The 25,622-nt window shown below is 53.7% G+C and overlaps 1 protein-coding gene across 1 annotated transcript; it reads right to left on the reverse strand.

The window, feature by feature from the left end:
- Nucleotides 1-330: 330 nt before the first annotated feature.
- Sgta (small glutamine rich tetratricopeptide repeat co-chaperone alpha) lies at nt 331-23,070 on the reverse strand. The gene is made up of 12 exons (XM_042669860.1): nt 23,010-23,070; nt 11,139-11,274; nt 10,292-10,398; nt 9,970-10,054; nt 9,029-9,128; nt 6,635-6,739; nt 5,774-5,912; nt 5,242-5,304; nt 3,897-3,934; nt 3,174-3,263; nt 2,964-3,084; nt 331-1,345 (listed from the first exon to the last, which is right to left on the reverse strand). Exons 2-11 carry the CDS (start codon nt 11,236-11,238, stop codon nt 2,970-2,972), a joined length of 942 nt encoding a protein of 313 aa, XP_042525794.1. The 5' UTR covers nt 11,239-11,274; nt 23,010-23,070; the 3' UTR covers nt 331-1,345; nt 2,964-2,969.
- Between the last annotated feature and the right edge of the window lie 2,552 nt (nt 23,071-25,622).

The raw sequence follows: 25,622 nt of genomic DNA on the forward strand, positions 1-25,622 counted from the left end.
CCGGCCAGGTGGACTCTGGCTAGACGGTAGGCACCTTGGGATTCTGGGAATGAAAAGTGGGCCTGGCCAGCAGGACCCCTCATATCCCTGGTGACAGGTATGGAGTTCACGAGCAGCTTGGGTGCCGCGCATGCGCATGCTTACCCCGTAACCCTTGTGTGCCAGTGTTGCCCATGGGGACACGACGGGGGCCTCGCTATAGACTACGGCTCAAACCTGGACTCAGTGGTACGAGATGGGGAAGGACTGGCCAGGCCTCGAGGTGGCCACAGGCCAGCAGTGCTGGGGGGGGAGGGAGGGCAAGTGACACTCAAAGATCAACGCAAGAGCAACAGAGGTCATGATGTCGCTTTATTCCACATCCATCGCCTCAGCGTGGAGCGTGTGGCCAGCCCACCCCGTGGGGCTTGGTAGCGGCCGTGGCCCCTTCCTACCGGCTACCTACGCACACACACACACAGTTCTGCCTCTACCTTGCACATGGCTACACACGGCCCCGACTGCCACCATGGAACCACAAGACTGCAGGGACATCATGGTGGCCACGTTTCCTGGACAGGCTTTTCCTCCCTGGACACAGCTCTGGTGACCTTCTCAGGGCTGAGGGGTGGTGCAGGAGTGGGGAGCCCTCGGAAGGTCCCTGGGCCTGCTGGACACCTGCAGGGTTAGGGCTGTGGGAGGGGACGCAGGCAGGCCAGGATGTCCTGGTCTGTCCGCTGTGCCCCGGGGACAGAAGGTCACGCATCGCTATTGGCCGTGAGGGCTGGACCAGGAGGTGGGACAATGGCCGCATGGCTATCTGCACATGCGCAGCAGGAAGGAGCTGCTGAAGCCGTCCTGTGTCCACGAGGCTCAATGTGCAGAAGCCGCGTTTGCCGAGCAAGCACCCGCGTGGTCCTGGGAAGCTGGCGCCCAGGCCGGGCTGGCAGTGAGCGCTCTTGGGGGCCCAGGCCGGGCCCGAGGTCTACTCCTCAAGTCCTGGCCCCCGAGGCCACAGGTGTGTGCCACGAGGCTCCTCGTCACACCTGCCTCTTCCCCGAGTCACCAAAGGAAGTACTCCTGGGATTCTAGAAAAATTCTGGAACAACTGGGGCTGGGGGAAACCAGCGCTGGTCTACACTCAGCTTGCTGGCTCGGTTCTCAACGCGGGACTGGGCGGGAAGAGGAGTACAAAAAGGGAGGAGGGAGGGCAAAGAAAAAAAAAACAAAAACTGGGGACGGGGGAGCCATTTAACATGCAGGTCCAACTTCTTTCGTTTTCTCTCTTGGGCAGTCCGACGGGAGAAAATGGCAAAACACCAGAAGGCTGCCAGCAGGCCGGGAAGGACAGGATCGGGCTGGATGGCTGCAGGAAGATGGACACACACAGGCCGTTAAGAGCTGTGGCGGGCTGGGAGACCACGCCTGAGAAGGGACACTCAGGGTACAGGCTGGACTGTCAAAAACTCGAGTCAAAACAATGTCACAGACACTGATGGTCACGTGGATGGCAGCTGCTGTGTAGCCCACAGCACATTATCCAGAAAGTTCTAACAAAGCAGGCATGGATGCCATTGAGGGCACAAGGCACCAGCTTGGCAGACTGAGAACAACTGTGCTTTATTCAAAACCTAATGAACAAGAGGAAGCCTGGCATGGATGTGCACGCCTCTCATCCCAGCGATGGGAACCTTACAATGGGCAGACTGTGATCCAGCGGCAGACTCCGCCTCAAACACAGCCTCCATAGCCGGGCGCTGGTGGCTCATGCCTGTGATCCTAGCTACTCAGGAGGCTGAGATCTGAGGATTGTGGTTCAAAGCCAGTCCAGGCACGAAAGTCTGTGAGACTCTTCAATAAACCACCAGAAAACCGGAAGTGGCACTGTGGCTCAAGTGGTAGAGTGCTAGCCTTGAGCTGAGGAGCTGAGGGATAGCGCCCAGGCCTATAACCAAAAAAAAAAAACAAAAAAAAAAACAGCCACCGCGTAGGCTGGAAGCATGGTTCAGTGGCAGAGCACCTGTGTGGCATGCAGGAAGCCGAATTCAAACCCCAGTACCAAAAAGAATTTTTAAAAAAGAAAAAAAAAAGGAAGAGAAAAATCACCTAGAAGGAAAAGTATCCAAGACACATATATAAATGACATTCACTCTGGGTGGAAAGATTAGGGCTATGTTTGCAGCTTATTTTGTTTTCTAAATTCTTCTGAAGTAATCATGGCTAAAAGATTAAGTGTGGGCTGGGTATGGTGGCTCATGTCTATAATCTCAGTTACCTGGGAAGCAGAGATCATTAGACTCAATCTGTGGCTAGTTCAGCAAAATGTTACCAAAACTCTGTTTCAATCAGTAAAGCAAGACATAGTGGTAGACATCTATAATCCCAGTTAGAAAAGAGACGTAGGCCAATTAAGGTCCAATCAGCCTCTGGTAAAAACATGAGACCCAATCTGAAAAGTATCAGAAGGAAAGAGGTCTGGGCCTTATCTAAAAATAACCAGATCAAAAAAAGGCTGGAGGAGGGACTGGGAAGGTGGCTCAGTGGTAGAGTGCTTGCTTTGCATGCAAGAGGCCCTGGGTTCGATTCCTCAACACCACATAAGTAGAAAAAGCTGGATGTAGTGCTGTGGCTTAAGTGGTAGAGCACTAGCCTTCAGCTAGAAAGAAAGGCAGGGGATGTGGCTCAGAGGTAGAGCACCAACCTAACAAGTACAAGTGAAGCTCAAATCTCAGACTGCAAATGAAATAAAGCATATATAGTGTGTATGGGGTGGGGGGTCATATCCGAGCCAAGGTCTCTGTCTTGGGTCCCTGGGCCATGCCAGCTGAGACTGCGTGCACCCACTCAGTACGGGCGAGCAGGAAGTGAGAGCGCCTGGACACCCCTGACTGCCGCCTGTGACCCCATCCGTTCTGGGTGAGCCAGTGTGGCCAGCCCTCGCCCTAGGCCCCCACTTCCCATCCACACAGGCCCCAGGCCCCCACCTGCCGTCACTCCTGCTGCTCATCGTTGCTGGCGCTGGGGGTCCGGCTGCGGATCTGACTCCTGAGCTGCTCAATCAGCTCCGGGTTCTGCTGCTGCATTTGCTGGGCGAACTGCTGGCCCCTGGAGGACAGAGGCGGGCGCGCCTGGGGATGCGCTCTTCTGTGCCCCTCTTCCCGCCCATGGCCCCCACCCCCGCCAGCCCCACTCACGCCTGGATCAAGCTGGCCAGGTCCGTCTGCGAAGGGCTGGTGCCCGGAGTTCCTAAGGGGTTGTGGCTGCCAGAAATCATCCCGGACATGCTGCAGGAGAGTGGGCAGGCGGGAAGGTGAGGCCCAGAGGGGGGTGGCCTGGGAACCCCAGCCCCTCCCAGGCAGGAGTCTCCATCTGGCAGCCTCAAGGCCCGCACCCCACTTCCCAGGCCCTGGGTTCCATGGCTTTGCCAGAAAGGACCACTTTTTGGCCCAAGGACAAGGGGCCTCAGCAGAGCAGCTGTCTCCAGAGGACGCCAGAGGACACTGAATGTGGCCTGTGCAGACCCTGGCATGGAACTGGGGAGAGGGGTGGTGCCTAGCTCCTGCAGTGCCCAGGACACCCCACAAAGGACCCAGCCCCACATGCCAGCAGTTCTGGGGCTAGGAAACAACCAGCAATCTCACGGCCATGACCAATCCCAGAGGACTGAGGACACCCCATTTTCAGAACAGGAGGAATCCAGAGACAGAGAGTGAAATCGTGGGGGATAGGGAAGGACAGGGTGATGCTCGTGGGGCAGATATTCTTTTTTGGTGAGGTCAAAGAATGTTCTAGAACAAAATTAGGAACCCAGTTGCATGCCACTATGAGTGGCCTAAGTGCCACCAAACTGCTGCATATTTTACCACAACAGAAAATAAAGACAAGACAGGAGGAGAGAGGCCGTGGCCGGCACTTACAGCTGCTGGAGTTGGGGGGTGTTCATCAGGTTTGATGCCTGGAAAAGTGAACAGAGTCTAAAATGAGGGGCTCCCAACATATTTTTTTTTTTTTTTTGGTTGGTCATGGGGCTTGAACTCTGGGCCTGGGCACTGCCCCTCAGCTCTTCAGCTCAAGGTAAGTGCTCTACCACTTGAGCTACAGTGCCACTTCCGGTTTTCTAGTGGTTTATTGGAGATGAGTTTCATGGACTTTCCTGCCCAGCTGGCTTTGAACCTCAATCCTCAGATCTCAGCCTCCAGAGTAGCTAGGATGACAGGCGTAAGCCACTGGCGCCCGGCTTCCCAACACACTTTGATTTCCTCCTTAAAACAAGCACTCACTGCTTGTTACCCGGGCTGGTCTCAAACTCAGGACCCAAGGACATCTTCCCACCTCCTCATCCTGCGTGCCGGGATGGCAGGGGTGGTCACCGTGCCTGACTGTAGTCTTATCCGTGCTGGTACTGGGGTTGTCTGGACTTGGCCTTGTACTTCCTGGACAGGCACCCTTCCGCGTGAGCCATGACCCCAAGTTGCGTTGCTTGAGCCACCCCTTGGTCCTTTCCTGAACTGGTTGTTTGGGGTAGGGTCTCACTTTCTGCCCAGGCTGGCCTGCCATCCTCCCACCATTGATCCCCTGGGTGGGTTCGGAGTACCCAGCCACTGATGGAGACGGGAGATTTGAGAATTTTTATGCCTGGCCCCAAAAGCAGTCCCGACCTGCACCTCCAAGTAGCTGGGATCACAGGCGAGTCTTGATCCCCAGCTCCCACAGCCCAACACCCCTTTTCCTCCCACCCCCAGGCTGGGGCAGGGGTAGCTCCCTCACAGGGGGATGGGACTAGGAACATCCTTGGCCTCCCCAGCCACAGGGCATGTGAGCCCCGCACTGCGCATGGCCGCCCCAGGGTGATCTGCTGGCTGACACTAGGCACGAGTGGCTAGGCTGCGTGCCGGTGAAGCTTTGCTTACAGAAGCTGCTGGCCCTGCAGCACTGAGGATGGGATGCCCCCGGGAGGGTGGGGGCTGGCTCCTGCACCCCACAATGGAAAAGACACCTGCTAGATGCGTCCCCAGCGCCCCGCAGCATGGAGCCTCACAGAAGAGCAGCTCTGGCTGGTTCTTCCTCTGCCAGCCACAGCTCTGGCAGTATAGGCCAGGGTACCCTACAGTGTCACCTTGGGGTGGTCCCTGCACCCTAGCATCTGATCCTGTCTTATGTGCTCAGCGCCTCAGGAGGGGACAAGTGTGTTTAGCACTGGGTGTGGGGGTGCCAAGGCAGGGAGCACTGTCAGGAAGACAAGGATGGGGCAGGACACATTACCATGCTCATAAAGCTGGGGTTGTTGAGCAGGCCAGCGATGTCAAAGGTGCCCATACCGCCAGTCTGGGGAGAAAAGAAAGGGGGGTTAATGACATGCATGACCCTCATGGGCAGGCCCTGGGGTGAGCAGCCAAGCCTGGCAGTCATGGGGTGCAGAGCCCGTGGGCCTAGCTGGGTGCAGGGACGGGTTCCTCGCAGAGCACTCGGTCCTGCAGGGCAAACCACCCCACACGCAAGCACACCAGGGCAGCAGCCGCCCCAGCCACTCCGAGTCCACATCCTGCATGGCTACTGCCAGCCCCACGCCCACAGCCCGCCCAAGTCACTCCACCAACTTGTCCCAAGTCCCAAAAGGGCAGCCTGCAAACCCACGGGGCCACGGCCCTCCATCCCCGCTTCCCTGTACCTCCTGACCAACCTGGGCTCCCCAGGTGCCCCACACTTACCCTGCCTGTGTCTGGGCATCCAGAGACCCATGCACCAAGAGACCCACCCAGCTGGGACCCACCGCGGGCGCCATGGCGGGGCTTACGGGACTCGGCGCCTCCCTCAGCTTCAGCTCTGCGATCTTGAGGTTGGACTTGTACGTCTCGTTGTCGGGGTCCAGCTCCAAGGCCTTCTTGTAGTAGGCCACGGCCTCGGCGTGCTTGTTCAGGCTGGACAGCGCCAGGCTGGGGGGTGGGGTGGGGGTGGGGCAGGCATGGTGAGGGACCCACAGATGCCCTTTCCCAAGTCCTTAGCCTAGTGGCCCCCAAGACACGGCAAGCGGGGTCCAGGCAAAGGTGGAACCAGATGGAGTGCTAGAAAAAGCTTTGGCCTTTGTTCCCTCCATCCTGAGGGATAGGTTTTTTGTCAGACTTGAACTCTGGGCCTGGGTGCTGTCCCTCAGCTCTTCAGCTCAAGGCGAGCACTCTACCACTTGAGCCACAGCACCACTTCCGGTTTTCTGGTAGTTTATTGGAGATAAGAGTCTCATGGACTTTCCTGCCCGGGCTGGCTTTGAACCGCAATCCTCAGATCTCAGCCTCCTGAATAGCTAGGATGACAGGCGTGAGCCACTGGCGTCCGGTTTTTTGTTTTTTGTTTTTTTTAAGATCTCTTGGGCTACCCCTGGGTCTCCAGTGGACCCAATGAGATCCCCCCCTGGCCTGGGAATGGGTTTCAGAAAGAGTTGATGAGCAGGATGGAACTTGCAGCTGAGAGGCTCAACCTGATTCGGGGGTGGCAGACACCTCGTGGTGACCCGAGAATGCAGACCCAACCAAGTGCCTCCCCGAGCTCCGTGGGCCAAGCCACCAAATGACCAGAGTCCCAGAGGGGCTGCAGAGACCCTGTCCCCCAGGGCCAGTTAGGCCAGTGTCTGCAGGTGCGGGGAAAGGGGCGCCCGGCTTACCCCATGCGGCCGTAGGCCTTGCTGTAGGCAGGGTCGATGCAGATGGCACGCTCGCAGTCCTGCACAGCCCCTGCATAGTTCCCCAGCTTGCTGTACGCTGCGGCTCTGGAGAAATAGAGGCAGAGGCCTGAGTGGGGCCACCTGTGAAATGGAGCTTGGGGGCTTCCATAGAGAGGGGCACAGACATCAGGTGCACTGAGGACGGAGGCTCCAGCAGGCTATGCACCATTATGTAGACGTGGAGACCCAAGCTGTCCCACAGAGGCAAGCGGCCAGGGCCCAGGGCCCAGGGCCCACCCAAGTCACTGGTCCCATCAGGGGACCAGGCTTTGGGGAGGCCCCAAAGCCAGTCCGCTAATTCCAGCATGCACTGCAACTACACCCCACACATGTACGCTTGGGGGTAGTAGAGTGGAGAGTAAAGAGCCCAGCCATGCCTCAGTATCCCCCTCTGCATCTGAGCATATAGAAAACCACCCACCAAGAGGATGGGTCAAGTTCACGGAATCAAGTTAGTCAGTCTTCCCAGGGTAAGACCTGGCAGGACTGTGCCGCCCGAGTCACGTGAGTACATAGCCAAACAATGAGCACTTGGGGAGGACCGTGGGACAGCCCAGCCACGACCTTCCCCGGCAGCCAGCAGCCCCAGAGGGAATGAGCTGTTGGGGCAGGGGTGGGGAAGCTGTTCAGTGTCTAATGATTGCCCAGCAGGGCGCTGGGCTCGTCCCCAGCACCTCAAAGTAAGCACAGCCACTGAGCGCTGGAGGCTCACGCCTGTAATCCTAGCTACTCAGGAGACCGAGATCTGAGGATCACAGTTCAAAGTCAGCCTGGGCAGGAAAGTCCATGAGACTCTTATCTCCAGTGAACCACCAGAAAACTGGAAGTGTTGCTGTGGCTCAAAGTGGGAGAGTGCTAGTAGCCTTGAGCAAAAAGCTCAGGGACAGTGCCCAGGGTCTGGGTTCAAAGCCCATGACCAACAGAAAAAAAAAATTGAAAGAAAAGAAAGAAAAAAAAGAAAAAAGAAAAAGGAAAGAAAGCAGTCATCTCTCTTCAGGCAAGGGGATCCACTCCTAGACGCCTGGGGAAAGCCAAGCCTGTGGACAACAGTAGACCTTACGCTCTTTCCCACGTAGATAGAAGAATAAAGGCTACATTATAAACTAGGCATCTAACGGTGGACAGAAAAGCTGTGCAGATGCAGCCTTTGCTTCCCCTCTCTCTAGAAGCCAAGCTGATAGAAATATTTTGGGGCTGTGGTCCACTGAGGCTGTAGAGAACAAGTCCACGGATGAAGAGCTCTGAACCTTGAAACGCATGCCTGCCTGGCTAGCCCACATCCGAGCTGCACCCAGGCTCCAGCACTGGTCATTTCAGTTTTCTTTGTTGTTGTGACAAAGCGTCACTGGGCAGCCAGGTTAGTCTAGAACTCCTGCTTCCTTCCTGCCTTAGATTACTCACACATGTGGCTGCCAGACCTGGCTTCCTGTGATTTCAGACCCTGGGAACCTTTGCCCTGTCACCAGAAGCCAAGGATGGACAAGGTCTCAAGAGAAGGAGAGAAGTGACTGGTGACAATAGAGGCCTCAGAACAAAGGGAACTGCACAGCTGCCATTTTGTGTCAGCAGAACACTAAGGGCAGGCCAAACACCGTACCTCCGCCTATAATCCCACCTACTCAGGAGGCAGATACTGGGAGGAGCCAGGTTCAAGACCAAAAAGTTAGCAAGACCAGTATCTCAACCAATAAGTCAAGCGTTGTAGTTTGTACCTGTAATCCCAGAGGCATAGGCATAATCTAAGACTATCTCCTGATAAAAATGTAATACCCTGCCTGAAAAATAACTAAAGCAAAGAAAGGGCTGGGAATGTGGCACAAGTGGTAGAGAACCTGCCCAGCAGGCATAAAGTTCTGAGTTTAAATCACAGTGCCACAGGAAAAAAAGAAAAAGCGAAAAGCGGCTGTCCCAGGGTGCGATCGGTTAATTTGGCAACTATCCTGAGGCCTCTTCCACGGGCTCTTGGTCACAGCCCTGGCACCAGACAGACAACTCTGTATGTTTCCCACTTCATTCCCATGGTCAAGAAAGACTCGGAACACTGCGACAGGGCTCTGGGTTGCTGGGCTTCTCCATGAAATTAGAGGTCTGGGACTGGGGAGCTTGTCAGGAGCTGGGGTGAGGCTGGGGAGCTCCTCATGGCCCTGAGGGCCTGGGTTCCATGCTCAACACTAAAGGAAAGACAAACACTACTTTCACTCATAGCAGCAAACCTATTTTGTATGAATATGCAGAATGCCCTGGAAACAGCTTGAAGTCCTGTGACTGTCCTGATGCCCTGCCCCCCATTCCTCAATTGCTCCTCCCCTCCATCCTGGCCTCCAATGCCGGTACCTGTTGCAGAAGTACACGGCGTTGGCAGGATTGAGCTCAATGGCCTTTCCATACAAGTGGATAGCAGCTTCGAAGTTCTCCACCTTCATCTGCTCGTTTCCTGCAAGCATACAGATGGGTGTACAGAAAGAGAAACCCTCATAGTTCACCCACAGCATACTGAAGACCTGGTCATTACTGTTCTGGGGTAGGATGTGATCCTACAAGCAACAGGTGATCCCCAAGACAGGATTGGCCCAGAGTCTCTTTTGTGTTGTTCTCTGGAAATAGCCCAAGCAGACATCCAGCCTCCACCATGCAGTGCTCCCTCAGATACTCAGCAATGGTCCAGGGCCCCTGATGACTGGGAGTGTGCATATGTCTAGTATGCAAGCGTACGTGCGTGGATGCATGCATGTGCCCGAAAACACACACACAAACTCTCTTCCCACTCTATGTTATGGCTGGGCATCTTCCAAGGCCCCCAGTGACCAGAAGCGAGTGTGCCTATGTCTAGAACACACACTCTCTCTTCCCTCTGTGCTGTGGCTGGGCATCTCCGTGTTTTTACTATCATCTGGACCTCACATGCCATCAGACTTTAGGGTAGATTTCAGCAGCTTTCAATACATTGTTGTATGGCTGCCACCTCTGTGTGCTGCTGTGTGGTGACCCACACTGTAGCGTGGGTCAGCCTCGCCCTGTTCCTGGCTGTGTGCTGCCTTAGGGTATCCAGAGGTATCAACTGTGTCCCTTCCTGTGGCCTCTGGCCACAGTGAGCTATGGCGCTGCAGTCTGGCTGCTGCTTTCCTCTTCTTTAGACAAGTGTACAAAAGCCCAAGGCCGATCCCAGGCGGTCACACCGGGGCTCCCTCTGCACACCCTAGCCCTTGAACACCATCCCCGTCCCTGAGGGCCCACTGACCACCGTCCAGCACCGGGACGGAACTACTTCCCCATACCTTCCGTTTTGAGGCGCTCTGCCTCCGCTGAGTCCTCATCAGAAGGCGGGGTGTGCTCAGAAGGCCTCTGATCCTGCGGCTTCTCCTGCACAGACGCGAGATGACCCACTGTGCCCCTGGCCCAACCCACCTCTCAGCCTCACCCCTCACCAAGTGCCACCAGGAGCTGCCAGGCTCCGAGACTCAGGACTAGGGCACTTCTAGTCCTACCCGAGGATGAGAAGGGCAGCGTCCCGTCCCTCTCAGCCCGCGGGTCCCGATCTCCAGGGAGATGCAGGTGACACAGAGCCACCGCTGCTTTTCTCTTTGGGATGGGGCTCACCTTGCCACTGGCAGCTGCTTCAAATAGTTCAGGAAGAGTTTGGGGGAGTGCCAAGTCAGTGTCCTCCACAGTCACCCCGAAGGCCGTCTCCAGGCACTGGATGGCAACTGCAAGAGAAGACGGGGTACTTCCACAGTGCCCATGTGGGCTGGGCATGACAGTCTACCCAGCCCTGATGCAGGGGTGACACTGTGCCCCAGGGTCCCCAGTACACCTGCAGCAGGTGCCCCTCAAGCTCCTGGCCCTGGACATCTTCCTCCTGCCAACCTCCTATCACCCAGGGCTGCTGGATGAGCCCGCACAAGCTGACACCAGGGCAGGCAGCAATGCACAGGGACTTGGAGCACCTCAGGTTCCCCTGTAGGGGTCACATGTCACCTGCTGAAGGGCAGTAGGGGTGCAGCCTGGGCTGAGACAGGAGTCTGAGATCACTTGGATGTCCCTCGACACCTGCACTGGACTGTCACGTGCAGGACAGGAAACATCCGGGGAGCCCTGTCCCCTCAGCCACACAAGTCAGGAAAGGCCTCAGTGAGCAGGCCACACCCTCACCCCAGGTAAAACTGGGGGACAACCATGTCCACCGCCACCCGACCAGAAAGGAAAGAAGGGCTTGAACTAGAACCGACTGCCCAAGGCCGTCCCCAGCACTGAGACCCAGTACTGCAGGAAGGACCAAGCGGACAGACAGGATGATGGGCACGATGGGCTGAGAGGTAAGCAGAACATTGCAGAAGCACCACTCGAAGACTGTTCTGGAAGCACTGTGAAGATTACCAACCCCAGAGCTCAGCCTGAAGCGAGTGCATGGCACTGTGTGGAGTGTCCCATGATCTGGGGTGCCTACCTTCCAAGCTCTCCTGGGCATCGGACGAGAGCCCTCCGTGCCGGAGCTGGTCCTGCAGGAACCGGATGATGGCATAGGCCAGGCGCTTCCGGTTGTCCATCTTGAGACAGGCAGAGGCAACACAGGTGTTCAGGATCTACGGGACAAGCAGGCATGATGAACTCTCCTCCCTGCAGGGCCCTGCCCAACCTGCCACCATGAGAGCCACCCTAAATGGCCAGCCAATTCCACACCACGCTCCACCAAGGTAGGCGCATGCCCAGGTTACAGAGGGGGTGAGGGGGGGAGGGGGTTCTGCCCACATACCCAGAATAACCTGGTTCCAGTGGCTGTGATGGCCAAACCTGCTGCCTCAAAACAGCCCTTTCCTCAGTTTAGCTCACTGTGAAATGTCACTCAACAATAAACCAGCTCCTTGCACAGCCAGAAGTGTGTGGCTGCTCTCTGGGACCTTCAGGCCCCAGGGTTGAGATGCACCCTGCTTCTTACTCCCTGCTCAGGTCCACAGCCTCCTAGTTCTCCCAGCAAAGCTAGAGAGTGATGTCAGGAGAGTTCTGGAATGCAGAGACACAGCCCATGGACGGCTCTTTCCTGACACAATGACCATGGGTGCCTGTGCTCCCCGTGTAGGCAGGGAATGCCACACAGGCCTGGGACTCACTGCCCGCTGCCTGGCAGTGCCACCACAGGTTGGCTCGGCTTCCAAGCCAGTAGGCGACACGGGCATTCTGACTAACCAACATCTAAGGGCGGCAACAACAGCTGGAGCGGCCTTGTCCTGGATGGGGTATCCCAAGCCTCAGCCCCAAACCCGAAACAGGACCTCATTTGGAAACAAGGACTATGCCAGTGGCACAAGTGGCCCTGGTGACACCATAGAAGAAGGACACATAGACACAGAGAGAGAGAGCAAGAGGAGGGTGGTAGAGACACAGACACGGTGCATGAGGGTCCCGGCAGCCAGCAGAGCCTGAGGTCTTCCTGGGGGCTCCATGGGAGCGAGGCCTGCCCATAACAGATTCCAGGCTTGTAGCCTTATTCTCAGAGAATTGACCCCATGGTGCGTGGTCATCTGATAGCCATCCCAGCCTAGACATAGAGAATGGGCTGGGCCAGCTCTGGTCACTAATCAGGACTGGGTATGAAGCCCAGGAGCTCAGGAGCTCAGGAGCTGGCACCCTGGGGCCTGAGGAGCCTAAGTCCACATATGTAATGGGATGGAGAAATCCCATCATGGCTGCTGTGATGTCAGGGGACACTAACCAAAGTCTCCAGGCCCTAAGTTCTCAGCATCCTGCAGCCCATCGCCAACACAAACGGGGCTCGGGGTACAGCTGTGTAGGTTGTGTGAGCCTCTGTCCCTGGTGGCGATCAGCTCCCTCCCAAGCACTGGCTCCCAAGTGTTCAGCTGAAGCATCCAGGTCCCCAGGGTGGGAGCTGGCTCTGGACAGGTCCAGGCCATGCTGCACATCACAGCAGCAACGAGAAGGGCTCCTTAGGGATGGAGGCATGGGGCACCTGGAGTGTTGCGAGGCCTGGCAAAGGACAGAAGCCTGGGCCATCTGCACCTGTGCGTCTCATCTCCCTTGCTGGACCAAGCAGGCAGGGACAGGGCTGGCCCTTCCAGTCCACTCGCAGGGCACTGGGGTGGCCCAGGCAGGCGGAGTAGTAGGCAGATCTGAGATTCGGAAATAAGTGAGGGGCTTCCATGAGAAGTGGGCTGACTTCGAACTGCAACACTCAAATCTCAGCCTCCTGAGTAGCTAGGATTACAGGCATGAGCACCAGCACCTGACCAGGAGACTCTCATCTCCAATTAGCCACCAAAAACCAGAAGTGGAGCTGTGTCTCAAAGTGGTAGAACACTAGCCTTGAGGGAAAAAGCTCAGGGACTGCACCCAGGCCCTGAGTTCAAGCCCCAGGACTAGCAAAAAAAAAAGGGGGTGCGGGACATGGAGCTAGATGTTGGGGGAGAGGGGAGGAAGAGGAGGAGACACCACATTAGGACAGAGGCAGAGATGGGGCAATACTTGGACAAGCTCATCCACCACCCGGATGCGGGACAGGCCCTGGAGGGAGCCATCCCGGATCCCAGGTCTCTGGCTCTGCTCCTCAGGCTCCAGGGCGTGTGCCGCTGTGCCGGGGTGGCCAGCAAGGCTAGCAGCGTTGGGATGGGCACTGCAAGGCCCAGTCCCCAGACAGCTTTCAGCAGCAAGGTGGCCCTATTTTTAGAAGAGGGCCTGGGACTGTGCCCAGGGTCGGCTGAAAGGACGCATGGACTACGAACACAGATACAACCACGTGTCCACTCACGAAGGATGTGGCCCACAGACAGGTGGGATGACTGGCTGTGCACCTCCAGGGACCCAGGAGCCAGCCACTCGGTCTCCATAACAGAAGGAAGCGCATGCCACAAACTAAATGTCCACTTTAATCACCAATGGCCAGGCAAGCACACCTGCACACTGATGCACGCAGGCTCCGTGTGAGGAAGGGCACACACACAGGATGAGGGACCCAGCGCTCTACCACTTGAGCCACAGCGCCACTTCCGGTTTTCTGTTGGTTAACTGGAGATAAGAGTCTCACAGCCTTTCCTGCCCAGGCTGGCTTTGAACCATGATCCTCAGATCTCAGCCTCCTGAGTAGCTGGGATAACAAGATGTGAGCTACTAGTGCCCAGCCATTTTGTTCATTTGTTTTGAGACAGGGCCTGGCTTAGGCTCAACTGATTCACCTATCTCAGCCTCTTGAGTACTGGGATGAGCAGCATGGTACAGTGCCTAGCTTGTCAGACAAGTTAACAGGAGCCAACTTCTTCTTTTTTTTTTTTTTTTAAATGTATTTTGCTTTAAATCTAATGCCCATAACATTGTGTGGAAACCAGGCAGAATCTTTATTGAGGTGATGTTTCCTTTTTGCTTATGTGGTGCTGAGGAATGGAACCCAGGGCCGCATGCATGCAAGGCAAGCATTCTACCACTGAGCCACCTTCCCAGCCCCCAGGAGCCAACTTCTATAGGCACCTTGTGGCTCTCCTCACCCACTTCACCCACCTCACCCATGGTGCTCAGCAAAACTGGGTGTGGCACCCCCTTTCAGACCATTTTCCTCCTTGTGCAATGGTTTTGCATAGTGGTGAGTGTTCTAGGGACACTGGGAGATACTGTGGTTGTCACAACTGGGAGCTCCTGGCGTGGAGGAGGCGGCAGCCAGGGTGCTGCCCTGGACACCCACTCCAGGGACCGATCACTAGAAGGCACTCCACACCTTACATCAGCTCCCTCCCCCCTGCTCTCACCTCCCCCCGGCCCCCATCATCTCCCTCCACCCTGCCCTCATCTCCTCCCACCTCCCCCCCCCAGCACTGGCCATTGGCACTTCACAGATGGGAGACACGAAAGGCAGGACAGGATCAAACCCACAGCAGCCTGACCTGGCTGCACTTCCCCTGACACCCATGCTATGTCTATGTCTTGCCCTTGAAATGTCCCCAGCAAGGCAATGACCTATGTCCCCTTAGAAAGCAACAATCAGTCCTCCTGCTTGCAGTGCCCAATGGACCGCTCGGCCTATCCAGGAAGTTGCCAGCAATAAAGTACATGGATGGTACACAGCAAGGTCAAGGACGCAGACACTTTGTGGATCTCCGAATGCACAAGGGATCAGGACACTGTGGTTCACATCTGTAATCTTAGCCACTTAGGAGGTTGAGATCTAGAGGACTCCGGTTTGAGGCCAGCTCAGGTAGAAAAGTTCAACTTACCAGACAAAAGCCAGGCTGGTGGCATGACTTAAGTGGTTAAACACCAGCTTTGAATAAAGTACTTTTGAGCAAGCACAGGGTTCAAATCGCAGTATTACCACCACAAAAATGGGGGTGAGAGAAGCCAGAAAAAGGCCACTAGGTGGTAGCCACCTGCAGAACCAGCACCCAGAAAGCAGAGACAAGATTGTGAATTCCAGGCTAGGTTGGGGTCCATACTGAAACCGACAAGACACCCACCATACACACCATACATCACCCTGTTTATGACCCCACTGGTAAGAAATATCTACAAGTGAACCAGGGCCTGGAGAAGGAGGTGGGAAACTGCTCGTGGAGATGGTATTTCCTTGAGGGTAATGGAATGTTTTAGAATTAAGAAGTGATTCTGCATAACCTTGCATTGCATACATTAATTAAATCTCAATTTTTAAAAAAGTTTGGGGAAAGCCCCAAAGAATTACTCACTGTGCAGCTGAGGAGAGAATTCTAGAGGCCAGGGATGAGGAAGGGCCAGGGCTCAGAGTGCAAACCACCAGCCTCAGAACCCAGGGTCTACTTGGACACAGCCAGGCTCATGAGGCTCATCCACAAGGAACTAAGCGAACCCTCAGAGGTAAAGCAATCTGCCTCAGCAAACAGGGCTGCGTGAAAACTAGACAAGTCCAAATGCAAGAGTGGTGCTCACTGGACACTATGTTAAAAATGAAAATTCAAGCTGGGCGCTGGTGGCTCACGCCTGTCATCCTAGCTACTCAGGAGGCTGAGACCTGAGGATCACAGTTTAAAGCCAGCCTAGACAGGAAACTCCATGAGACTCTTATCTCCAATAAACCACTAGAAAACCAGAAGTGGTGCTGTGGCTCAAGCAGTAGAGCGCTAGCCTTGAGCTGAAGAGCTGAGGGACAGCCCTCAGGCCCAGAGTTCAAGCCCCACGACCGACAAAAAAGAAAAAAAGAAAAAAAAAGCAGCTCAGGGACAGTGCCCAGGCCCTGAGTTCAAGCCCCAGGACTAGCTACATAAATAAATAAGTGAAATGAAATTAAAATAATTTTTTAAAAAAACACAAAAGAAACCTAGAAGCCAGGCACTGGTGACTCACACCTGTAATTCTAGCTACTTAGGAGGCTGAGATCTAAGGATCATGGTTCAAAGCCAGCCCAGGCAAAAAAGGCCATGACTCTTTTTTTTTTTTTGGTTGGTTGTGGGGCTTGAATTTTGGGCTTGAGCGCTGTCCCTCAGCTCAAGGCGAGCGCTCTACCACTTGAGCTACAGTGCCACTTCCTGTTTTCTGGTGGTTAATTGGAGATAAGAGTCTCACAGACAGGGCTGGCTTTGAACCATGATCCTCAGATCTCAGCCTCCTGAGTAGCTAGGATTACAGGCGTGAGCTACTGGGGCACAGCTAAGGCCATGACTCTTATCTCCAATAAACTACTCAGAAAAAGCTGGAAGTGAAGCTGTGGTTTAAGTGGTAGAGATCGAACTTTGAGCACAAAGAGACTCAGGATCAGCACCCAGGACCTGAGTTCAAGTCTAGTACCAGAAAAAAAAAAAAAAAGTCTGCTCACCTCCAAATCCAAAGGCCTATGTAAAATGCCAAAATAGTTTCGACTTACATGAGCTTTTTCTTTTAAAAGGACTGTTTCAAATGACAGCATTATTCTTAATCATGAAGAGTACAAATTTAGTGTCTATGGACAAATGGCTGAATGGAAACACACAGTGCGGGCTACATGCATGCTGGAACATCACGCAGCCATGAAAAGGAATGGGGCTCTGACACACGACTACAACATGGAAGGACTGTGAGGACGCGGTGCTCAGCGGCACACACAGCAGATACAGGATGCCTGCTGCAGGGCTCCATTCACAGGAGCTCCAGAGAGACAGAAAACAGGATAGGGTTCCTAGGGACTAGAGGGAGGGAAGTTGGTTGTGAATGGGGACAGAGTTTCAGTTTGGGAGAATGGAAGGTTCTGGAGATGGGTGGTGAGGACAGCCAGCCCGCTGTGTGGCTGTACTTGATGACATGCACTTCACATGGTTAAAATGGTGACTCACCTGTAAAGTACAACCACCAGATGTGTGCCCAAGTCTGTAACCCTTCCTTTGCTTGGGAACCTGTGACTCTAGACCTGGGTTCTTTTGTCTAAGACAAAGGCCAAGCACCAGTGGCTCATGCCTCTAATCCTAGTCATTCTGGAAGCTAAAATCTGAGTATCACAGATTGAAGTCAGTCCAAGAAAGAGTCTGTGAAACTCTTAACCTTAATGAACCACCAGAAAGCCAGAGCTGGAGCTGTGGCTAAAGTGGCAGAGCACCAGCCTTGAGTGAAAAAGCTCAGAGACAGTGTCCAGGCCCTAAGTTCAAACCTCAGCAACAGCAAATACATGAATACATGCACAAATAAATCTAGGTCAAAGGCCAGCTCTGGACAGGTTTTGAGGAAGTAGTTTCCACATTTCTAGAAATTTCACAAAGACTGGCTGGGAGGATGGCTGCACCTGCCTTACCTACCTCAGATCTGGAGCAAAGGTAAAGACCTGGAAGGCTGTGGGAGAGGGGTCACAGGCTCTGCCTCCAGCGGCGATCCACTGGGACCGTCCCAGATGCAGGCCACTCGGAGGGCCTTCCTCTGTGGAAAACCTGAAGTGTGAAAACCTGGGTGTGTAGAGTAGGGGCCATGAATTCCCTCCAAGCACTAACAGAACTCTATGGAGGAATCCTGAATGTTAGCCTGGCTCTGAGCTTGAGCTGTGAGCACGGAACGGGGCGACACGGATGACTGAGTGTCCTACACAATGTTGGCAGGCCTCAGTTCCCAGCCCTAGCGCCTGGGCGCCCTTGCACACATGGCACACAGGCCCAGCCTTGTTCCCCCAAGGCGGCTTGCTTTTGTGAAGAAAGCTTTGTGAGCACACACAAGCTGCCTCTGGCTGTTGCATATCTGTGGCAGAGCTGGATGGGGGTGAAGGTCAAGACCTGAGGCCCAGGGCCCAGGCCCAGGGAAGGTGGCTCAGTAGTAGAATGCTTGCCTTGCGTGAATGAGATCCTGGGTTCGATTCCTTAGCACCACATAAACAGAAAAAGCCAGAAGTGGTGCTGTGGCTCAAGTGGTAGAGTGCTAGCCTTCAGCTGAAGTGCTCAGGGACAGCACCCAGAGTTCAGGCCCCACGACCAACCAAAAAAAAAAAAAGACCTGAGGCCCAGGAGGGTGCTCTGGGGAGCACCTGTGTAGGAGCAACTCCACTAGCAGAGCTACTGGGCCCCTGCCACAGAGGCTGTAACATCCGGGGCAGGTGGGCACGGTACCTGGGAGGGGCCACCTGGAGCAGGTCCAATTCTGGAGGATGGACAGAGGAGGTCAGGAACCTGCAATCATAATGCCTGGTATTCTGCAGCTGGCACTTCCTGCCTTGCAAACTGAGCACCTGGCCCTAGCCTGGTCAACAACTGTGGTGAGATCTGGAGAGCAGTTTCTTCTGGTTGAACATGGCTATCCTGGCTTCAACCCAGGGTCCCCAAGGGACTCGACAGACCCCCCCCCCCCCTCAACACTGTATCCATGGCCCCAGTCCTGCTGGGGCCTCAGGACACTGCCCACACTGAAAACCACCCAGAGCAGAAAGAAGAGTTCCCAAAGCTGGGGATCCCAAACTCACATGGCTACCCCCTTGCCCAGGTGTCCTGATATCTGGTAGAGGCGGGGTACAGGCTGAATGTTTTGTCACAAATAATTAACTCAAGGTCTCCACCTTGCCCAATGGCATCTTGGACTGCCTCAGTCTCCCTCCTGGCCCCTGTAAGGGGTTGAGTAGCATCCCTGGGCTTTATGCACTCCACAACAGGACTTCCCTAAGTTGTGACAACCCCAGGTGTCCCCAAACATCATCAAAGTGTCCTCATTCAAGAGTGGGGGAAAGATGGGCTCCAGGTGAGGCTGGGGCAAACTTGTGGCCCATGAATTTCTGAATAGAAGTTTCCAGAAGAAGCCAGGCACCGGTGGCTCACACCTGTCATCCTAGATACTCAGAAGGCTGAGATCTGAGGATTGTGATTCAAAGCCAGCCCAGACAGGACTTTAGTCCAGGAGACTCTTACCTAAAATGAACCACCAGAAAACCAGAAGTGGCGCTTGGCTCAAGTGGTAGGGGGCTCTCCTTGAGCTGAAGAGCTCAGGGACAGTGCCCAGGCCCAGAGGACAAAAAGAAAAAGAAAAAAGGAAGTTTCCAGAAGCTGGCCATTCAGTATGCTGGGCCTTAGAAGAGCATTGTAGCAGATGCCCATGATCCCAGGTTAAGTGCTGTCTTTAGCACTCCAGCCTGGGAAGCTGTGGGAACACTGCCCCTCCCTCAGTGGGGAGGCCCAGACAGTACCCAAAAGTGGCTTTCACACCCAGCTTTAGCTTTTCATACAAGTAGGGGATCACCTGGCCCTTGTACTGGGGGGAAGACACTGTGATTTCTGCCACACACACACACCCCCACACACACCCCAGGGCTGCTTCTCTGCTCACTGGCATCTCCAGCAAGGCCTGACTCTTCTTGAGTTGTGTTCCCCGACCCTGGGCACAAGTATCTGGCAACAAGTGGCCTGCACAGACATCATCAGATCACTGACAAATTCAGAGCCACGTGATCAAGTTCTAATGGGAGATCATTTCTCTTTGGCCCGTTTCCTCCTCGGTACAAGATAATAAAATGGCTAGTTGTGGCTCACAACTGTATTTCAAGCTACTTGATAGGAAGAGATCAAGAAATGATGGGTCAAGGGTAGCCCAGGCAAAAAGTTAGTGAGATATCACCCCCCTCACCCCGCCCCGCCATCTCACCATCTCAACTATCAAGTCAAGGTGGTGGTACATGCCTGCAATCCCAACTGTTTGGAAGGCAGACGTTAGGAGAGCTTAGGAAGAGAGAGCTTCAAGGCAGCCCAGACACAAATGTGAAACCCTACTGGAAAAATAATGAAAGCAAACTTGGTTAAAGAAAGTAGTGCAAGCTGGGCAATGGTGGCTCACTCCTGTATTCCTAGCTACTCAAGACGCTGAGATCTGAGGATCACAGTTCAAAGTCAGCCTGAGCAGGAAAGTCATGAGACTCTTATGTCCAATAAATCACAAGAAAACTGGAAGTGGCACTGTAGCCCAAGCAGTAGAGCGCTCGCCTTGAGCTGAAGAGCTGAGGGACAGCGCTCAGGCCCAGAGTTCAAGCTCTACGACCAACAACAACAAAAAAAAAATAGTTCAAGTGGTAGAGCACTTGCCTAGCAAACACAAGGCCCTGAGTTCAAATCCTGATATTAGCAAAAAGAGAAAAAAAGTAATATTGTCTAGCCTGTTAACCTGTGGTTCTTTTCATTCCTTCAACTTTCAATCCAGGCAGGATCTTGTCACAAACATGTACAACTAAGTCATGCCAACTACACTGAGGCTGTCCTTGGGCTGGGAATGTGGCTTAGTGGTAAAGTGCTTGCCTAGCATACACAAAGCCCCAGGTTCAATTCCTCAGTAACACATACACAGAAAAGGCTGGAAATGGCACTATGACTCAACTGGTGCTAGCCTTAAGCAAAGAAGCTCAGGGACAGTGCCCAGGACTGGCATGTGCGCACGTATGCGCACGCGCGCGCGCGCACACACACACACACAATCTGAGGCTGTCCAAGAACCCTAATCTGGGACAGACCTAAACCCACTCACATGTGCTTCTATGATCAAATCTGCAAGCTAGGATCATTTCATGCTCACATCTTGAAATGGCTACTATTCTACTCCCCATTCTGCAGGAGGGTAAACTGAGAACCAGAAAGATCCTTGGGGCAACCAAAGGCCACAGCAATGAATAACAAACCAGGAGCTTCTCTGAACCCAGGCCATCTGGCTCCTGTGCCTGAACTTAAACATGCCCTACCAAATTGGGTATACACACACCCCAAACTGCACACAATTTCCAGGGACCACACATCTCTGTGGAGTCTCAGTGATGAGTTATCTAGTCAAAGGTAGGATGCTTTTTGTGTATGTGCCAGCAATAGGGTTTGAACTTAAGGCCTGAGTACAGTCCTTCCACCTTTTTTTCCACTCAAGGCTGACACCCTACCATTTGAACCACACCTCCAGTCTGGCTTTTCTGCTAGTTAGTGGGAGATCAGAGTCTCACTGAGGGAGGTGCTGATGCTAATAATCCTAGCTACTCAGGAGGCTGAGATCTGAGGATCACAGTTTTAAGTCACCCCTGGCAGAGACTCTCATCTATTAAACACCTAAAAGCCACAAGTGGAGCTATGGCTCAAGTGGTAAAGAGCCAGCTTTGAGTGAACATGCCCATGGTCTAAGTTCAAGCCCAAATACCACACACATAGGGTCACACACATACAGACTTTTCTGTCCAGGTAGGCTTCAAACCTTGATCCTCAGATCTCAGCCTCCCAAGTTCCTAGGATTACAGGCAATGGAGCCTGGAAAGAGTAGGACTTTTTTTTTTTTTTTTTTTGGAAGGGGGGGGCAGTCCTGGGGCTTGAACTCAGGTCCTGGGCACTGTCCCTGAGCTTCTCTGTGCTCAAGGCTAGCATTCTACCACTTGAGCCACAGCACCACTTCTAGCTTTTTCTATGTGTGTGGTACTGAGGAATCGAACCCAGAGGTTCATGCATGCTAGGCAAGCATTCCCACATTCCCAGCCCAAGGGTGATTTACAGCAGCATTTTTAGGGCTAATCATTCTCTACAGGGTGTCCTATGTTGCTGAGCAGTGTCCCTGGCCTCTGTCATTCCATGACAACCACATGTCCCAAAACACAGCCTAAGGTACCTAGGGGACAGAACTTCCTCCTGTTGAAAATCACTGTGAGAGGGGATGGGAGGTGGCTCAGCGGTAGAGCGCTTGCCTCGCATGCATGAGGCCCTGGGTTCAATTCCTCAGCACCACATAGGCAGAAAAAAGCTGGAAGTGGTGCTGTGGCTCAAGTGGTAGAGCACTAGCCTTGAGCTGAAGAGCTGAGGGACAGCGCCCAGGCCCAGAGTTCAGCCCCCATAAGAAAGAAAGAAAGAAAGAAAGAAAGAAAGAAAGAAAGAAAGAAAGAAAGAAAGAAAGAAAGAAAGAAAGAAAGAAAGAAAGAAAGAAAGAAAAAAAGAAAGAAAATCACTGTTGAGAAGATAGATAAAATAAGATCAAGAGAAGCAAACAACCAAAAACAGTTAAACGCATTCCACCTCACTGAGGCAGACATCCCAGGTCTTAACAAAAAAATATTGCCAGCCTCTAGTAAGCGCCCATCCCGCAGCCAGGCACCCGACGGCCATGCAACCTCGACATGACTCTGAGAGGCTTACACTTTCACAGGTAATCAATCTACAGAGGCCACCGCCCCTCAGAGAGGGAAAGCCATCTGCCCGACGTCAAACAGCCAGCCAGTGAGAGGTAGTGGCAGGATGAGCCTCAATCCCACATGTCTCCACTTCCACATACAAAAAAAGACCCTACATGTGAACCAAGCCTAAAAACTGCTTTTCTTTCTGTTGTTTTTCTTTTTTTTGGGGGGGGGAGGGGGAGTCCCATTTTTGTGCTGGGCTAAATGGGTTAAATCCACTCAGGCAGAGATTGTGATTCGGTCCAATTTAGAGACGGAGAGACTGAGGCTTTGAGCAGGCTGGTTCTGAAAAGTCAACCCAGTGGAAAGTTGAAGCGCGGAGACAAACGGGGGTCCCCCGAGCTTGAGGGCCCGAGCTTCCAGGCGGGAACAAACGGGGTGCCCCGAGCTTGAGGGCCCGAGCTTCCAGGCGGGAACAAACGGGGGCCCCCGAGCCTGAGGGCCGAGCTTCCCGCAGCTCACACACGGGAGCGGCGCCTTCCCTCGCCGCCGCAGCCCGCGCGGTCCTCTCCACAAGCCCGCGCAGCGGCACGTTCGCGGCCGCCCTCGACGCCGCCCTGCCTCAGTTTCCGACGCTGCCCTGCCTCCGTTTCTATTCCGCGCCGCCCACTCACAGGATTGACCCGACGCAAAGACGTCGGCCTCACACCTTCCTCCCCTGACGGGCTCCTGAACCCCAGAAAGACCCCAGCTGCAGATACCCCGACTCACCGCAGAGCGCCCCTAACTCACCTCACAAGCGACCGAACCCCGACCCACCGACGGCTGCGCCTGCGCACCGTGGCGCCGTCCGGCCCCGCCCCCTTGCCGGGCGCCTGCGCAGTAGGAGCCCCGTGCCAGTTTGTTTTGGGACTGCGCAAGCGCACTCTCGTGCGAAGAGGGTCTGGGCGGAAGTGGCGCGATTTGGAGGCGGGAACAAGCTGGTCGTTAGGGCAACTGACGTATGAGGCCGGAAATTAGGGTGTGAAGCGGTGCATGGTGGGAGAGTAGTCGACTCCGGAGGGTCTGAGGAGCGGACCACGTGGTGCGCGGCTGGACACGTGACTGCAGCTGCGCTGGGCGCTGGGCGCCGGCACCTTCCCGGATGCTGGATGAATGGAGGGCGCATTTCCCGCTCTCTTTGTCCACGCTTTCTGCTCGCTTGCACAAATGCATCATTTTGTGCCTTCAATCGTGGCATCTAAAGTCAGGGATGGTTGTATACAGCAGGTGGCAGATATTTACTCAATAAACGTTTGTTGTTGGGGCTGGGAAGGTGGCTCAGTGGTAGAGTGCTTGCCTTGCATGCCTGAGGCCCTGGGTTCGATTCCTCAGCACCACATAAGCAGAACAAGCTGGAAGTGGCGCTGTGGCTCAAGTGGTAGAGCACTAGCCTTGAGCTGAAGAGCTGAGGGACAGCGCCCAGGCCCAGAGTTCAGGCCTCATGACCGGACCCAAAAAAATAAAATAAATTAAATAAACGTTCATTGCAAGCCAACCTGTGAACAGCAGCAAAGTGGGAAAAGGCAGTCAGGAATTCAATGTATAACTACAAAATTAAAAGAGTGAGGGATGGGGTTGGGACAGATGAGTAAGAATGTTTAAAGGGGTGACATTGGTCAAGACGCATTGTGTTCCCTCACACCTGTCATCCTAGCTACTCAGGAGGCTGAGATCTGAGGACGACCCAGGAAGGAAAGGCCAGCCCAGGAAGGAAAGGCCGTGAGACTCTTATCTCCAACAAACCACTCAGGAAACCGGAAGTGGCGCTGTGGCTCAAGTGGTAGAGCGCTCGCCTTGAGCTGAAGAGCTGAGGGACAGCCCCTAGACCCAGAGTTCAAGGCCCCACGACCAACAACAACAACAACAAAAGAGCAACAAAGTTCTCTACCTAATACTGGGATAAACAGTAAGATTTAATATTAGAATGTAAAAGAAATTTCAATGTTATACAATATGAAGAAGAAATAGCCTGGAAAAAGGAATAAAAGAAAGAAAAAACACAAAGGACTTTGGGTACCAGTGGTTCACACCTATAATCCTGGCTACTCAGGAGACTGAGACTGGAGATTTGTGGTTCAGAGCCAGCCCAAGAGCCAGGAGCCTGTGGCACACCTGTAATCCTAGCTACTCAGGAGGCTGAGATCTAAGCCTGGGTACGAAAGTCCATGAGACTCTTATCTCCAATAAACCACCAAAAAACTGGAAGTGGTGCTGTAGCTCAACTAGAGTGCTAGCCTTGAGCCAAAGAGCTGACAGACAGTGCTCAGGCCCAGAGTTCAAGCCCCATGCGATGACTGGCAAAAAAAAAAAAAAAAAAGCTGCCAAGGCAGGAAATCCACTGTGAGTCTTTGTTAAATTATTTGGACTTTGCCAGAAAACCATACAGACATCCAGATACAGAGAACAAAGAAAGGTTTATTGCCAGGAAAGGGGCCAGCAAGACAGCTTCTCACAAAGGAGAAGTGAGATGTGCCAGCTATTGTCTGGGGTGACCTATATAATCTAGGAGGTTTAGGGGGGGCTAGAAGGGGCTAGGAGGCAGAGACCCTAGTGTGAATGTGAGGGCCAGGGGCTTCATCATGGCGGACTAGGATTTATGGCTGCTACCCAAATAGTAGATAAGGGGTCCTGCAACTGCCCAGAACTGAATGTCACTCTAAGGGGCTCCTGTTGCATTATATGGTAGCTGCCCCAGGAAACGCCATCACAAGGTAAAGGGGTTTGGAGGCTGATTATTTATTGCCTTTAGTAAATGCACCTAGTGTTGCCTAGGAAGGGAGCTTGCTAAGTTGTGGAGATGGAAAAGAGTATACTAAGCTATGGGAAGGGAGCTCATTTCACTAGCAGTTCAAGGTGTGTGTGTGTGTGTGTGTGTGTGTGTGTGTGTACTAGGGATTGAGTATGGATGCTGTCTCTGAGCTTTTTCACTCAAGGGTAGCACTCTACTACTTTAGACACCACTTTCAGCTTTGTAATGGTTAATTTGAAAGAAGAGTCTCACAGAGGGGTTCTTTCCCAGGCTGGCTTCAAACACCTATCCTGAGTATACAGTTGGGAGCCACCAGCAACCAGCTAAGATTTTGTTCCTTTTTTTTTTTTGTCAGTCGTGGGCTTGAACTCTGGGCTTGGACACTGTCCTTGCACTCTTCAGCTCAAGGCAAGCGCTCTACCACTTGAGCCACAGTGCACTTCCAGTTTTCGAGTGGCTTATTAAAAAAAAGTCTCACAGACTTTCATGCCCAGGCTGGCTTTGAACTGTGATCCTTAGATCTCAGCCTACTGATTAGCTAGGATTACAGGTGTGAGCCATCAGCACCCTGCAAGATTTTGTTTCTTTTCTTAATGTAAACTATTTTTTTTTCT

Source organism: Dipodomys spectabilis, unplaced genomic scaffold (assembly GCF_019054845.1).
Source record: "Dipodomys spectabilis isolate Male_0828 unplaced genomic scaffold, ASM1905484v1 ptg000511l, whole genome shotgun sequence".
Classification (NCBI taxonomy): Eukaryota; Metazoa; Chordata; class Mammalia; order Rodentia; family Heteromyidae; genus Dipodomys; species Dipodomys spectabilis.